At 38.7% G+C, this 13422-nt stretch overlaps 2 protein-coding genes across 5 annotated transcripts in view; both read right to left on the bottom strand.

Annotated features, from left to right (window-relative positions):
- Nucleotides 1-13422, bottom strand: part of LOC120773876 — an 84562-nt gene that overhangs the window by 37144 nt on the left and 33996 nt on the right. The window lies entirely within an intron of this gene.
- The window catches only part of LOC120773878 (monocarboxylate transporter 9), a 38825-nt gene that overhangs the window by 1205 nt on the left and 24198 nt on the right, over nucleotides 1-13422 (bottom strand). For 3 of the 4 annotated variants that reach the window (XM_040103037.1, XM_040103036.1, XM_040103038.1), the window contains exons 2-5: nucleotides 2350-2621; nucleotides 2146-2272; nucleotides 1946-2089; nucleotides 577-1872 (exon numbers count right to left, since the gene is read on the bottom strand). In XM_040103037.1, coding sequence (XP_039958971.1) covers nucleotides 577-1872; nucleotides 1946-2089; nucleotides 2146-2272; nucleotides 2350-2520 — 1738 coding nt within the window. In that variant the 5' untranslated portion in view covers nucleotides 2521-2621. Of the gene's footprint in view, nucleotides 1-576; nucleotides 1873-1945; nucleotides 2090-2145; nucleotides 2273-2349; nucleotides 2622-13422 lie in introns of those variants that run through there. The other variant, XM_040103039.1, reaches the window with a different exon arrangement.

Here is a 13422-nt window from a genome sequence, read left to right as displayed (position 1 = left end):
GAACACGTCTCCAGTGTTTCAGACGTGCGTACGCTCCGACGTCCTAACATCGACTCGGACCACTATCTTGTTGGAGCCAATATACACACCCGGCTCTGTGTAGCAAAAAACACACGTCAACAAACACAAGAAAGGTTCGACGTCGAAAAGTTGCAATCACAACAGGCAGCAGAACGATTTTCTACCCGCCTTGTACTCCTGCTCTCTGAGAGCACTCGTCAATAACTCGGCATAAGAGTACTGTGTGAACGGCATTTCAAGCTCCTTACGTACAGCTGCAACCGAAACCATTGGTTTTCGGAAAATGCAAAAGAACAGCTGGTACGATGAGGAGATAATCCTTTATATTGCAGGCTGACCAATGTGAGTAGACATAATATTATAATTTTAATGGACTTAGTTAAATCATTTTGGCCGTCGGAGTTCACAGAAATGAGATCTGTTTAAAAATTTCGTGTATGAACAAGAAATTGTGAGACAATTTAGATCTTATTAAGAAGGTATCAGCACAGGTGTGCTGATTCAACACAGTAACAATAAAATAATTCAAATAGACAATTGATATTTCACACTTACCTAGTACAGGGCCTGCGGCCAAGGAGAATAAAGTATTGAAAACCAGTTGCAAACCAGATGCAGCCGGCAAACGCTTCAATGGCACATACGAGGGAATGATGAGCGGCGAGAAGATTGTGCGGAAAGCTTTGCCAAAGCCAATGAGTACAAAAAATACCAAAATAACGTAATACGAGCTCGACAATGCGACAAACATACGACCGATGGCGATGGCAATAATGCCGAAGGCAAACAATACACGATTATCTAGTTTGACCTTTTCGACTGCGAATGGCGCCAAGAAGCGCACACAAATATCCATGCCACCCAGCACAGACATGGCCAGCGATATCTGTTTGTTATCGAAACCGTATTCATTCAAAATAAACGGTGTAAGTACGGAGAAATTCATTTCAGCAAACATCATAATGGTCATACCCAAAACCAAATTGACAAAGGTGAAATCGCGCAACAAATCCAAGTCGAAAAAGATCACCACTTTTTGCAGAAAATTCATTTTACTTTTTGCCAATTCTTTTGCCTCCTCTTCCGCCATTAGACGTTCCTGCTCACGTTTCAATTCCTCATCGGAAATCTTTTGCATGAGCGCCTTCTCCTCAGCGCATGTGCAGTGAAACTCCTCCGATTTCGAATAGACACTGGTCTTGCTTGTGTAACGTTCATATTCTTCGTGCATACGATTAAAGTAATTGGGTTTGCTCAACTGTGATTCGTCATGGTGGTCCGGATCAGTCGCATGCGCTTTGATCGAAGCTTGTCGCATAACTTTCTTACGCAGACGTGTTGGACTCATTTCCGCAGCAAGCGATAACTTCGAGCCGTACCAACCGTCATTGGCGGCCGCCATCATCGGTGTACCGGGTTCGGTAATTTCATAACCGGGTGTTTCCAAATCATCCTCATTGAAGAGATATTGCGATGAGAAGATGCTACGCTTCGGTTGTCTCTTATATAGACAATATTTGCATTTATATTCGTCTTCTTCGCTTTCGGGTGTTAACGGTTTGTTAGCGTCATTCGCATTTTCCTCCACGGTGGATTTCGGTTTCTTCGTATGCCACAAAACTGGCTGATATGTCAATGCACAAACGAAGCCGTTCAGCGCGATCGCGGCGAATATCAGTATTGTACCCTGTGCGCCATAGAGCACCAACAACATAGTGGAAATATGTGGAAAAATGATGGGTCCCAAGCCAGTTATGGTCCAAGTAAAGCCGGTAGCACGTCGCCGGCGATTCTTAAAGTATGTATTCACCGCTAACGATGTGGAGACCATGTTGAGGCCTAAGCCGCAACCTTTGATTGTAGAAAATTGTAAAAAAATTTAGAAAATTGTTTAAGTTGGTATGTCAAAGTGTGGTCTACTTACCATAAAGCATCGACAGACAAAATATATATTGCCAAAATGTTGTAGCCCAAGCAGTTAGTAAAATACCGCTAAACGCCAATAAATTTCCGGTGATTGCCACTTGCCGGAATGTGAAGCGACGAAACATGGCGCCATTGACAATACCTTGAATGTTGGAGCGGTTAAGTAGTTGAGGTTATGCAATTGATTTCTTCACTTACCCACTATGGATGACAGACTCATTACATCATTAATAATTGTTGTTGTTTCCTTTGCTGTGAAACCCAAATCGACCATGCGCTGCCGATAGATCAAACCAAACTGTTGCATGGGCGGAAAAAGTGAGAACTATACAAGGAGTATATAAAGTTTTATTATTAATAATTCGAGTATGCGTTTAAGTTCATAAATTTTGTGGTGCTTACGTTACTGAGACCAGCTGCAATGCAGACTACCCAACCCCAGCCGCCATCGGGCGCCACGAAATTTGGACCCAAATCGCTCTTGTCGCGTCGTTTGGGCTTCTTCGGCGCTGTGGTCGCATTGTAAACCGTTATGTTGTTCTTCTCAGCGAGTGTAGCTTTTTCAATAGCCATATTTGTATGTGTATGTTTGCCTTAATTTTTAATAGTTCTCTGTAATTTCCTTGGTTTTTAAACTTTTTTTAATCACGTCAATCACGTCAGCGAGCGGAATTCTGCAACAATGTGTCGAATTAGTATATATACATATGTACATACACGGAGTGGTAAAATATTTCGTTCATTGTCTTCTTAATTACTCCGTAATTATGCACAACATTTGATAGATTTCAAACAGCTGACTTGCTGGCACGCGAATTTAAATGTTTACATACATACATACTTGGAAAATAGCACTATGTACGATTAATTACATCTCCTTGGCACAACCAACACCTTTTTTTTCGACCGTAAAAAAAAACTTCAAACCCGAAACCGTAACCAAAACCGAAATCTGAAAGATTTCTTACAAAAAATTTGACCATTCAGTTTGTATGGCAGCTACATATGTATATGCTATAGTGGTGCGTTCCGAACAATATCTTCAGAGATTGCTTCATATTCAAGATATCTCGTCAAATGGAAAAGTTTTCGATGTAAGCTTTTTAATCCGAGTTTACGGTTTCTATGGCAGATATATGCTATAGTGGATCGATATCGGCCATTTGTACAAATAAATAGCTTCTTGGTGAGAAAAGTACGGGTGCAAAACTTCAAATCGATATCTCAAAAACTGAGGTACTAGTGCGTAAATATAAAGACATATAGACAGCCTTCTACTTTAAAGATTGCCTGCCATTTCCTTTGGTGTAGTACAAACATCGTCGTAAACTTAATGTAACTTGTTCGGTTCGGTTCGAAAAAAATGTGTTTATTTTTTAGAGGTATGAACGGTCATTTTTTCAACCCATTTTTAGAAAAACTTATTGTGCTTCTAAGTATATTCTTGGCATTTCATCATGGAAGCCTCAACAACGTTTACGAATCGTTCAACTTTTCTACGAAAATTCACGTTCTATAAAGAAAAAGTAGCGGCAGAATTCTCCTTAATTGACAGTCCTTGACCGGATAAAAAATCCGGGTCCGTTCGGGTTACGTAGACCCGACTGTCTTGGGAACGGAAAGAATGAGTTTTGCGCGCTTAGCTCAACTCATGATCAACATAAACGGCCTACTGAGCGTACTATTCGAAACACTATCACGCATCTAGAGATCCAGCATTCATTATTGGATAATATTCGACCGAATAGACCACGTCCAACACTCAGTGAAAAAATATAGCAGCCGTAGCTGAGAGTGTACACGAAGATCGTGGAGAGCCGATTTGGGGCCGTTCGCAGCAACTCGTACTGACATATGAAAGGACGCATTTTACGTCGAGTTCTTGAATTGAAAGCGTACAAAATACATCTTGTGTAAAAACTGAAGCCGCTCTACCTTCCCAGGTGACAACGCTTCGCTCTATTGGCTATTAAAAAGGAGATCATTTCTGGCCCCAATAGGTATGTAAACAAACAAAATTGGCGTATTTGGAACGAAAAGCAACGTAAAGAGATTCAAGAGCTGACATTTCATCGATAAAAAAGCAACAGTTGGTGATTTTTGTAGGCCGGTAGAATCATCGGTCCATATTTCTTTCAAAATGACGCCAATGAGAGTAAGCATCAATGGCGACCGTAATGGCGCCATAATAACCGTCAGAAGGGCGTCCTGCTTATGAGCTTCGGAAACGGTGTAAAACCATTAATGGGGAAAGCTACCGACAACTACTCATCAAATTGAAGCGAGCAATTGTGGAAAAAGGTCTGGAAATAGCGATTAGACACGAGTTCTCCATCAGAATAATGTCCGATCTTATGTTCCAATACCGATTACAAACTATTTGAAAAACAAAGCATGGGTGGTTTTGTCTCTCCCGTTATATAGTCCAGACCTTGCCTCTACTGACTACTATTTGCTCCGTTCGATGCAAAACACTATCATTGGATTATGGCTCACATCAGAACAGGATGTCACAAATTGTTTTGATTCATTTTTGGGGCAGGTCTTTTGGGGTGGAATCCCCACAAAACTGCCAAAAAGGTTGTGAAATGTCATAGAAATAATACTGATGGGCAATAATTTGAGTAATATATGTTTATATGTATATTTATATACTTATATTTTTTTAATTTTGAGAATGAACATCGCATGAATAAATTAAACTATATAATGTTAAATAGATGATGCGAATTCTTCAAAAGTTCTCAGACTAATTCACCCTTCCGTGTAAGTTTTATATAAATAATTAATATTATTTATTAACGATAACCCAATTTGTTGTGAAATAACTTCATACAACGAATACCTAGAAATATACCTAGGTACATACATACATATGTATACACAATCGACCGACAAAAGTTGGTTATCTCTTCGTTGTCAGTTGACGATGAGTAAACAAAGCACTTTTAATAAATATTTTTAATTTGTTTTAAATATATTTTTATACGCTTGTGCTAAGTATAAAATTAATTATACTTTAATTAAGAAGAAATACGCTCGTCATGCTACGGTAGGCACTTTTCACATATCGTACATAGAAATAAGTACGCTTTGAGATAGCCGCATCGGCGTATGCAAATTATGAACATATACTCGTAAATGTTAAAATCCCTGTGTAACTATGCGAATGCGAATGTGTGCGTGATCGCCAGTCGAGTAGCTATTTACATATTTCGGCTCGTTTTTGCTTCTGTTGCTAATGTCCGCCGGCAAATAAAAGATAAATTCAAAAATAAGTAAGCGAATAAAAGAAATTGTCGTCGCTGTCTGGCCTTTTGGCCAACGGAGTAAGTCAGCGAGTGCGGCAAGTGGCTAGTGTCAAAAGAAGTTGCAAATACACGCACGCATGTGTATAAGTATGTGCATACTGACAACGTCTGCGGAATGCGTGCTTGGGCACCTATTTTTAAACTTCAAATAACAAAATAGTCAGTCAGTCAGTGAGTTGAAAGGCGCAAAACACTCCGCGTCACGTCGCGTGCGCCAAAAAATTGACAATGAATCAGCGAAAATAAAGATACAAATACTCTTTCTTCTATTATTGAGTGTGTGTATTAAGGTGAGCCAAAAAAAAGCCAAAAGAAAAACCAAAAAAAAAAGCCAAAAAAAGCCAAAAGAAAAGCCAAAAAAACAAGCCAAAACAAAATGTTCCAGTGCCGGTGAAACAAAGATGTGTCGAGAATATTGCTGCCGCTAGCGCATCAATTGAGGAAGACCCAAATCGCCCTCTCACACGTCGTTCTCAAGCGTAGAACATCTCTGTGACGTCATTGTGGCGAATTTTTGCATAAAGATCTTGGCCTACATCCCAACAAGATCAAATTGACCCAAGAACTGAAGCTGCTTCACCACCAGAATCGTCGTATGTTCGTGAATTGGGCTGAGCTACAACTTGAAAATGATCCGGAATTTCACTGGAAAATCATCTTCAGCGATGAGGCTAATTTTTGGCTGAATGGCTTCGTCAATAGGCAAAATATGCATTATTGGTCATGCTGCAATCCGCAAGTACTCCATGAGTCACCATTGCATCCCGAAAAAATTAGGGTTTGGTGCGCTTTATGGGCCGGCGGCGTCATTGGTCAATGATAACCGAATATTTTTAGCCCGAATTGGATGATATGGACAATATGTGGTTCCAACAGAATGGCGAAACAAGCCGCAGAGCGAATGTCACAATCGATTTATTGAAAACCAAGTTTGGTGAATGTGTTGTCTCACAGAATGGGCCAGTCAATTGGCAGCCACGGTCGTGCGATTTGACGCCGTTAGACTATTTCCTATGGGGCTTCGTCAAGTATATGGTATATGCCAACCAGCCAGCGACGATTGATGAACTTCGCACGAATACTGAACGTGAAAGTACAGCAGCATAGGCCGATTTATGCTTGAAACCGTCGAAAATTGGGTTCAGCGGCTGGACCTCAGCAAGCGTGCCCGTGGAGTCTATGCAAAATAAATCGAGTTTCGAACATAATGGCATTGAAAGTTCCTTCACAAGATTAAAGAATTTCATTGGTATCCCAAACCGGTTTTTAGCGCTTATCTTATTGGAAATCCTGTAATTTAGATTATTTTCCCTTTTCAAAGTTTTGAAATATATGAATTTTTGAGTTAGAAAAAAATCTTTTTATTAAATTTTATGCGCTTCTGCGCTCCAATAACCCGTATTGTAAAATGTTTATCTACAAGCGATTCAAAAATTTTGATATTTTTAATGAAAATAAACATAGATTTAAGGCTCTTGGGTCTATGTATGCAAATAAGAATCACATCGCCATATTAGCACCTAGCAGGTTACTGAAAATTATCAGTGAAAACAAATTTGTGTACGCGACATTTATGCAGGAAGCACCGAATGCTCATTGACACTTTTTATACCCTGAACAGGGTATATTGAGTTTGTCACAAAGTTTGCAACACCCAGAAGGAAGCGTCGGAGACCCTATAAAGTATATATATAAATGATCAGTATCTTGAGCTGAGTTGATTTAACCATGTCACTCTGACTGTCTGTCCGTCCGTCTGTCTGTATATATATGTATATGCTAGTCCCTCAGTTTTTAAGATATCGTTTTGAAATTTCGCAAACGTAATTTTCTCTTCCAGAAGCTGCTCATTTATCGGAACCGCCGATATCGGACCACTATAACATATAGCTGCCATATAAAATGAACCATCGGAATCAAGTTCTTATATGGAAAACTTTCACATTTGACAATGTACCTTCACAAAAGTTGGCACAGGTTATTTTTTAGGGTAACAATGTAATCTCCGAAGAAATTGTTTAGATCGGCTCAATATAGCATATAGCTGCCATACAAACCGAACGATCGGAATCAAGGGCTCGTATGGAAAACTTTCGCATTTTATGTGGTATCTTCACGAAATTTGACATGGATTACAGCTTAAGGTAATAATATAATCTTCGAAAAAATTGTTCAGATCGGATTACTATAGCACATAGCTTCCATATAAACTGATTTCTTGTTATAAGTTAGCTTAAAATTTTTTTTTGGAGTAATATCTTATTCTCCGCATATAAGTTCATTTGAATCCATGAATACGATGGGATAGCTTTTGGCTCACCCTAGTGTATATGCATGTGTGTATTGCATGTTTATGTTTTTATGCATTGTTATTGTTTTCTTTTTTTAATTTTTATTATTATTACTTTTACGTTTTGGGAGAGCAATATTTTCGTTTGGATATTGGAGACGAATGGCTGGAGGAAGGGAGCTCACTTGTTCGTCTATTATTTCTATGTATGCATGTGTGCGTGTGTATGTTTGCCAGTACTTATACAAACTATACGTGACATAAATTTATTTCGCTCAAAAGGTTGTTGAGTGTAGTTTCTATTACAAAAACAGTAACAACAAAAACAATAATAAACAATTCAAAACAAGTTGTGTACAAATAATGTTTTGTATGTTAAATTAACGCTAGAGATACACTTCAATTAAAGGTGTGCACATACATGGCGATACTTGTACAAGTACTACCTATGTATGTAGATAAGTACATATGTATATTATGTATTCTTAATGGACTGAAGACGCGACAATGCTGACAATAACAAATAATATCGAGATGTGAACAAAAGCATTCTTTAAGTTGAAAGAAAGCAGAAATAAACAAAATAAAAACACAAAAAAAAAATAAAAAAGTAAGAAAAAGCCTTAACTTTGGTTGCATCGAAGCAATAATACCCTTCGCAAGCGCATATTTTTAGCATAAAAGGATATAAAGATATCTTTATCTTGACTTTGATCGGTCAATTTGTATGACGACTGTATGCTATAGTGAGCTGATCTCAACAATTTCTCCTGAGGTTGTAGCGTTGCGAGGGACAGGGCTTCAAGCCAAATTTCGTGGAGAGTGAAATAAAACAGTTTCCAAAATAAGGTTTTTATTTCGGTCGTTTAGTTTATATTGCAGCTATATGCTATGGTGATCCGGTGTTTACGCCGAGATCTTAAATTGAAAGCGAACAAAATACAGTTTGTGGAAGAACTGAAGCCGCTCGATCTTCCCGAGTGACATCGCTTCGCTCTATATGATCTTGAAAAGTTCAATGAAGATCCGACATTTTCCAGCCAAACTTTGTTCAGCGATGAGGACCATTTCTGGCTGAATGGGCATGTAAACAACCAAAATTGCCGCATTTGGGACAGAGGGCAACCTGAAGAGATTCAAGAGCTGACATTTCATCCAGAAAAAAACAACGGTTTGGTGTGGTTTGTGGGTCGGTGGAAACATCGGTCCATATTTCTACAAAAATGATGTCGGTAAGAACGTAACCGTCAACTGCGTCCGTTATTACACCAAGATAACCGACTTTTTAATGCCTGAAATCGATGAAGCTCGTGACTCGGTGACATTTGGTTTCAACAAGACGACGCCATTTCCCACATATCACAAAAATCAATGGATTTATTGAGAAAACAATTTGGTGAGCAGAAAAATCACGTTTTGGGCCGGTCGATTGGCCACCAAGATCGTGTGATATCACATCGTTAGACTTTTTCTTTGCGGGATATGTAAAGTTTAAAGTCTATGCGGACAATTCCGCTTCGATTCAAGCGTTGGAGCAAAACATCACGTGTATCATTCGCCAGTTACAAATCGAAGTGCTCGAAAGAGTCAATGAAAATTGGTCCCAACGAAAGGACCATCTGAGACGTAAACGCGGCCAACATTTCAAAGAGATAATCTTCAAAAAAGGAACGCTAAAAAAAGGGTCTTCCGAATGATAATAAACATTCCCCAATAAATTTGAAGTTTCTGTTTTTATTCTATAAAAAAATAGAGAATCTCGAAATGGATCGCTCTTTACATACAGACGGACAGACAAATTAATATGGCTAGATTGACTCAGCTTATCATGCTAATTATTTATATCCGACGTTTCCTTCTAGGTACCTGTATTACCAACATCGTTGCAACACCTTGTTCAGGGTATAAAACTTACCCAAAGCAAAATACACACAATAAGATATAAAAAAAAATATGTATTAAGGAAAATAAGAATTTATAAATCCAACACAGCTGGTGTGAACACACGCTTCAAGCGCACTACTTAGAACAACATGCAGAGCGGTGGACACCAAACCAACACGCCGCACCAACCGCTGCAATCATTTTGATCGTCAACAAGATTCATCGATTGTTTGATATTCAAGGAGTGCCACAAATGCCTACAGAACTTGTATGTGCGTGTGTATGTGCAGCATATTCACAAAGCTATAAATATGCAAATATGCACGTACATGCATATGCATATATATGTGTGTGTATGTTATATGCAGCAGTTTGGCGTTGAGTTGAAAATTCCAGCGTGGAAATTATGAATCAGGTGGAGCAGAGGGGGCAGAGGGGGCAGATACGAAAATGACATAAAATTATGCGCTGACACTCGTGCGATCGTCACATTATGGTGTATCCCCTTAGAATCGATGATATCGATCGCAGCAGAAGGAAGTCGAGTTAAAGGCAGACAACACACACACACATATATACATGTACATGCAGATGTGCGTAAGAAACTGTGGCCGTGGTTGCGTGGGTTGTCACTCCACTTATTTATTTATTATTTTTATTTCTTGTGCCAACATGCAGACATGCGTTCCATGCAAACGCTGGACTGATGAATGATTTGGCGTGGAAATTGAATGAAATGCAGAGGAGGTGCATGCCGGCGACTCCGTGAGTGTTGCCAACACCTTAAAAATCGGCGATAATAAAAATAGATTGATCGCTAATAGCCATAAACGCTTGACTATGCCTATGCGTCTGCGTACATGCAAACATACAGTCACGTCCATATGCAGTTTGGTAAATGACAATAGCAAGACGCACCCACGAGAGGCGTTTACGACCTAATGGAGTATAAAATAATGGATCGGACATGCTAATTGCTGTAATAAAATCACGTAGAGGCTATAAATAAAACTGTTTGCGTGCAGTTTTGTCTGTCTTGGCGAGCTGCGGTTGAAGTCCATGTAGATATGCGTATGAATATATGATAAGCGCTTATCATCTTATAGCGCTTACTTCCTGATATTTAATTGTAATGTGTTTTAAAAATTTTTATTGAATAGATAATCTACAATTTTTAGATAACTTTTTGATATGAAGTAATGATCGATATTTTTTGCGGCTGATCGTAATCGCCCACCAGACCCCACCAAGTGATGCAAATTATTAAAATATTATATATGTATGTAAGTGGAACTGGTAGAGATGACTGGAGTTACCGTCTTTATCTCAATATTCTTTCAATGGAATACGCGATCCATATTTGAACGCACCTGGCACCAGTAGAACTTTTTCGATTTTCACCCTAACGATTTGGTTCAAACACGGTAAGGATAACGTAATCATGAATATCAGTTAATAAAACATTTCTAAGGTCGGTAAATATTCTTGAATTAAATATTTTGCCAGACAAATTACAGTTAAGAAAGTTTTAAATAATGTTAGTTTCACATCGGCTAGGTCCTCAGCTAGATTGTCAAGCAAATCTTGTGCAACCGTTACTCGTCGTCGTTTTTGTACTGAGTCGATCCATAAGAGATGTTGAGAGCGTTTGTTTTCTCTCTGAAGCCAACACGACTATTTTCAAGAATTTTTAAGGGATTACATGGGTTTACGGGTTTCAAAAATCGATTTCTCTTTTGTTGTATTATTAAATTCTACAACACCTCTAGAACTTTGTCTTAAATTTTTAAGTTGGTTCGAGGAATAGCTTCGAAGATACAGCCTTGAGAACTTGTGCGCTTGAGGCTAGCTAGGCTAAATGCGCCGTCCGTAAACGCGTTATTTTCGAAAATGTGTTTTTTTGTCGGTTGGCAAGATTTCTCGAGAACTACTCAACAGGTCTTCATAAAATTTTACACAAGCCTTTGAGTTACAATTCTTAAAGACTTGGACGATGGATTTTTTTTTTAGATTACAACTATGTGAAAAAAATGTCGCGAAATTTTCATTTTTTTTGTAGAAATGTCTGCTAAAAATCCAATTTTCAGTTTTCTTTTCCTTCGTCCAAGTTCTATGTTAAGGTTTTAAATAAAACATGTATTTTTTTACTTTAAATGGTACTGTAAGCAGTTATCCAGCTAAGGCGGGCGCATATTTTCCGTTCATGATAAAGTAGACTGCCCAAAACACTTTTCACAATTGTATAGTCGTGATTCCATTAGAAACATAAAATTGACATATGGGGAGCAAACTTCACAAAAACAAAGAAAGTACTTTTGCCAAACTAGGAAAAAAATGACCGACCAGTCCGGGTCAAATTTGATCAGATGGTATTTTGAAGTTATAAACAGTTCCATCAATATCATTGCGAAGAAAGTAAAGTTCTTTCTTGACGTACAAAAAATTATGATTTGTAAGACTAACTAAGTATATCCGATTCGGAAGACCTTGGGATGTTCAATGAAAAGATTATGGAAACGATTTATGTAACTACTTCAATTGGGTCTGATATGAAACTTTCTGAGATGTTCGAGAGAAATATTCTGTAAAGAAAATATCGTTCGTAATGGCAACAACATAAGGTGAAGTAGTATACTACTTGATCTGTATGAAGAACAGAAGAGACTTCTTCTACAGTAAAAATAACGGCAGAAAACTTGGATCATTTGGTGTTTCGCAAATTAATACTAAATTGGTGCAAAGGCAACAAAAAACTGTATATTGAACTTCCTATAACATCATGAGGCTATCAACTCGCCTGAGTATATTTTAGTATGCACTCGTTCTGTATTGGCCGATCGCTACGCCATTTAACAAGCTCGCTAATTTTTCATTTCTGTTTTTTTATTTTGGTTCTCCCATCCGGCCGCCGGCACATTAACCTAATACCAGCATGATAAACTATTTTATTAATCTCTTGGCGATGTGTGACAGCCTTTTGCTGCACTCGACTGCACATGTTATCATATACTCAAGTATTTATGAAGAGCCTATCATTAATTTTAAGAATTTATTTACACACTTAATTGCACCATCAAGGACATACATTATCACGGTGCTAACGAGACCCTCTTCAACGCGGACACTGACGAGGTGATTCTAGTAGTGGCTGGATAAGAGTTGAACATTAACTCTATATATAATATACATATATACCCCTCACAAGATATACTATATAAAGTTTTCCATGTAGCTTGTATCACACAGAAAGAAACTTCGAAAACCCTATAAAATGTATCTTTATATAAATGATCAGCATGGCGAGCTGAGTCGATTTAGCCGTGTTTGTCTGTCTGTATAGATAGATAGTAAAAATTAAGTTTTTGCACTGCGACCTACGGTCTATTGTGCCTTTCCCTATATAACATATGGTCAACAAGGCCCAGCATACTGAACAATTCCAAGAGGCTGCTTGATGCGGCTGAGGTGATGTGATCCTTTTCTACGAAGATGGAACCTATGGCCATTAACCTGCTTCTGCAAATTACTGGACAATACAGAATCTGGTGTTCTGGGGTTTCCTGTTCCATGTCGCAGAACCGGCAGTTTGCGCAAGAGACTATGCCCATTTTGGAGAAGTGCTTTCTGAGCCTGCAGTGCCCTGTATAGGACGCGACAAGGAGGCGGAATTTGTCTCGGGGGAAGTTGATTATGTCCTTAAACCTTGTGAGGTTGTATCCTTCTAGAAGCAGCTCGGCATGACGCATTCTTGCTGACAGTGCTGTTCTCTTCCACTCTCTCCTCCGTGCGGAGTAGCTCCTGGATGCTGCCGTAGACCGAGCTAGTTCGTTGACTAGCTCATTAGTCTGTATATACTCGCCCTCAATGTGAAGGGTATTAAAGCTTCGGTGGAAACGAAGTTAATCTTTTTTTCTTGTTATATACACAGACGCTGATAATTTCCTGCTAAAATTACGGCAAGGTCTAACCAGTTATTAAATGCAAATATAA

The sequence above is a fragment of the Bactrocera tryoni genome, chromosome 4, assembly GCF_016617805.1.
Source record: "Bactrocera tryoni isolate S06 chromosome 4, CSIRO_BtryS06_freeze2, whole genome shotgun sequence".
In the NCBI taxonomy this organism is placed as follows: domain Eukaryota; kingdom Metazoa; phylum Arthropoda; class Insecta; order Diptera; family Tephritidae; genus Bactrocera; species Bactrocera tryoni.
This window is presented reverse-complemented; position numbering and strand designations above follow the sequence as displayed.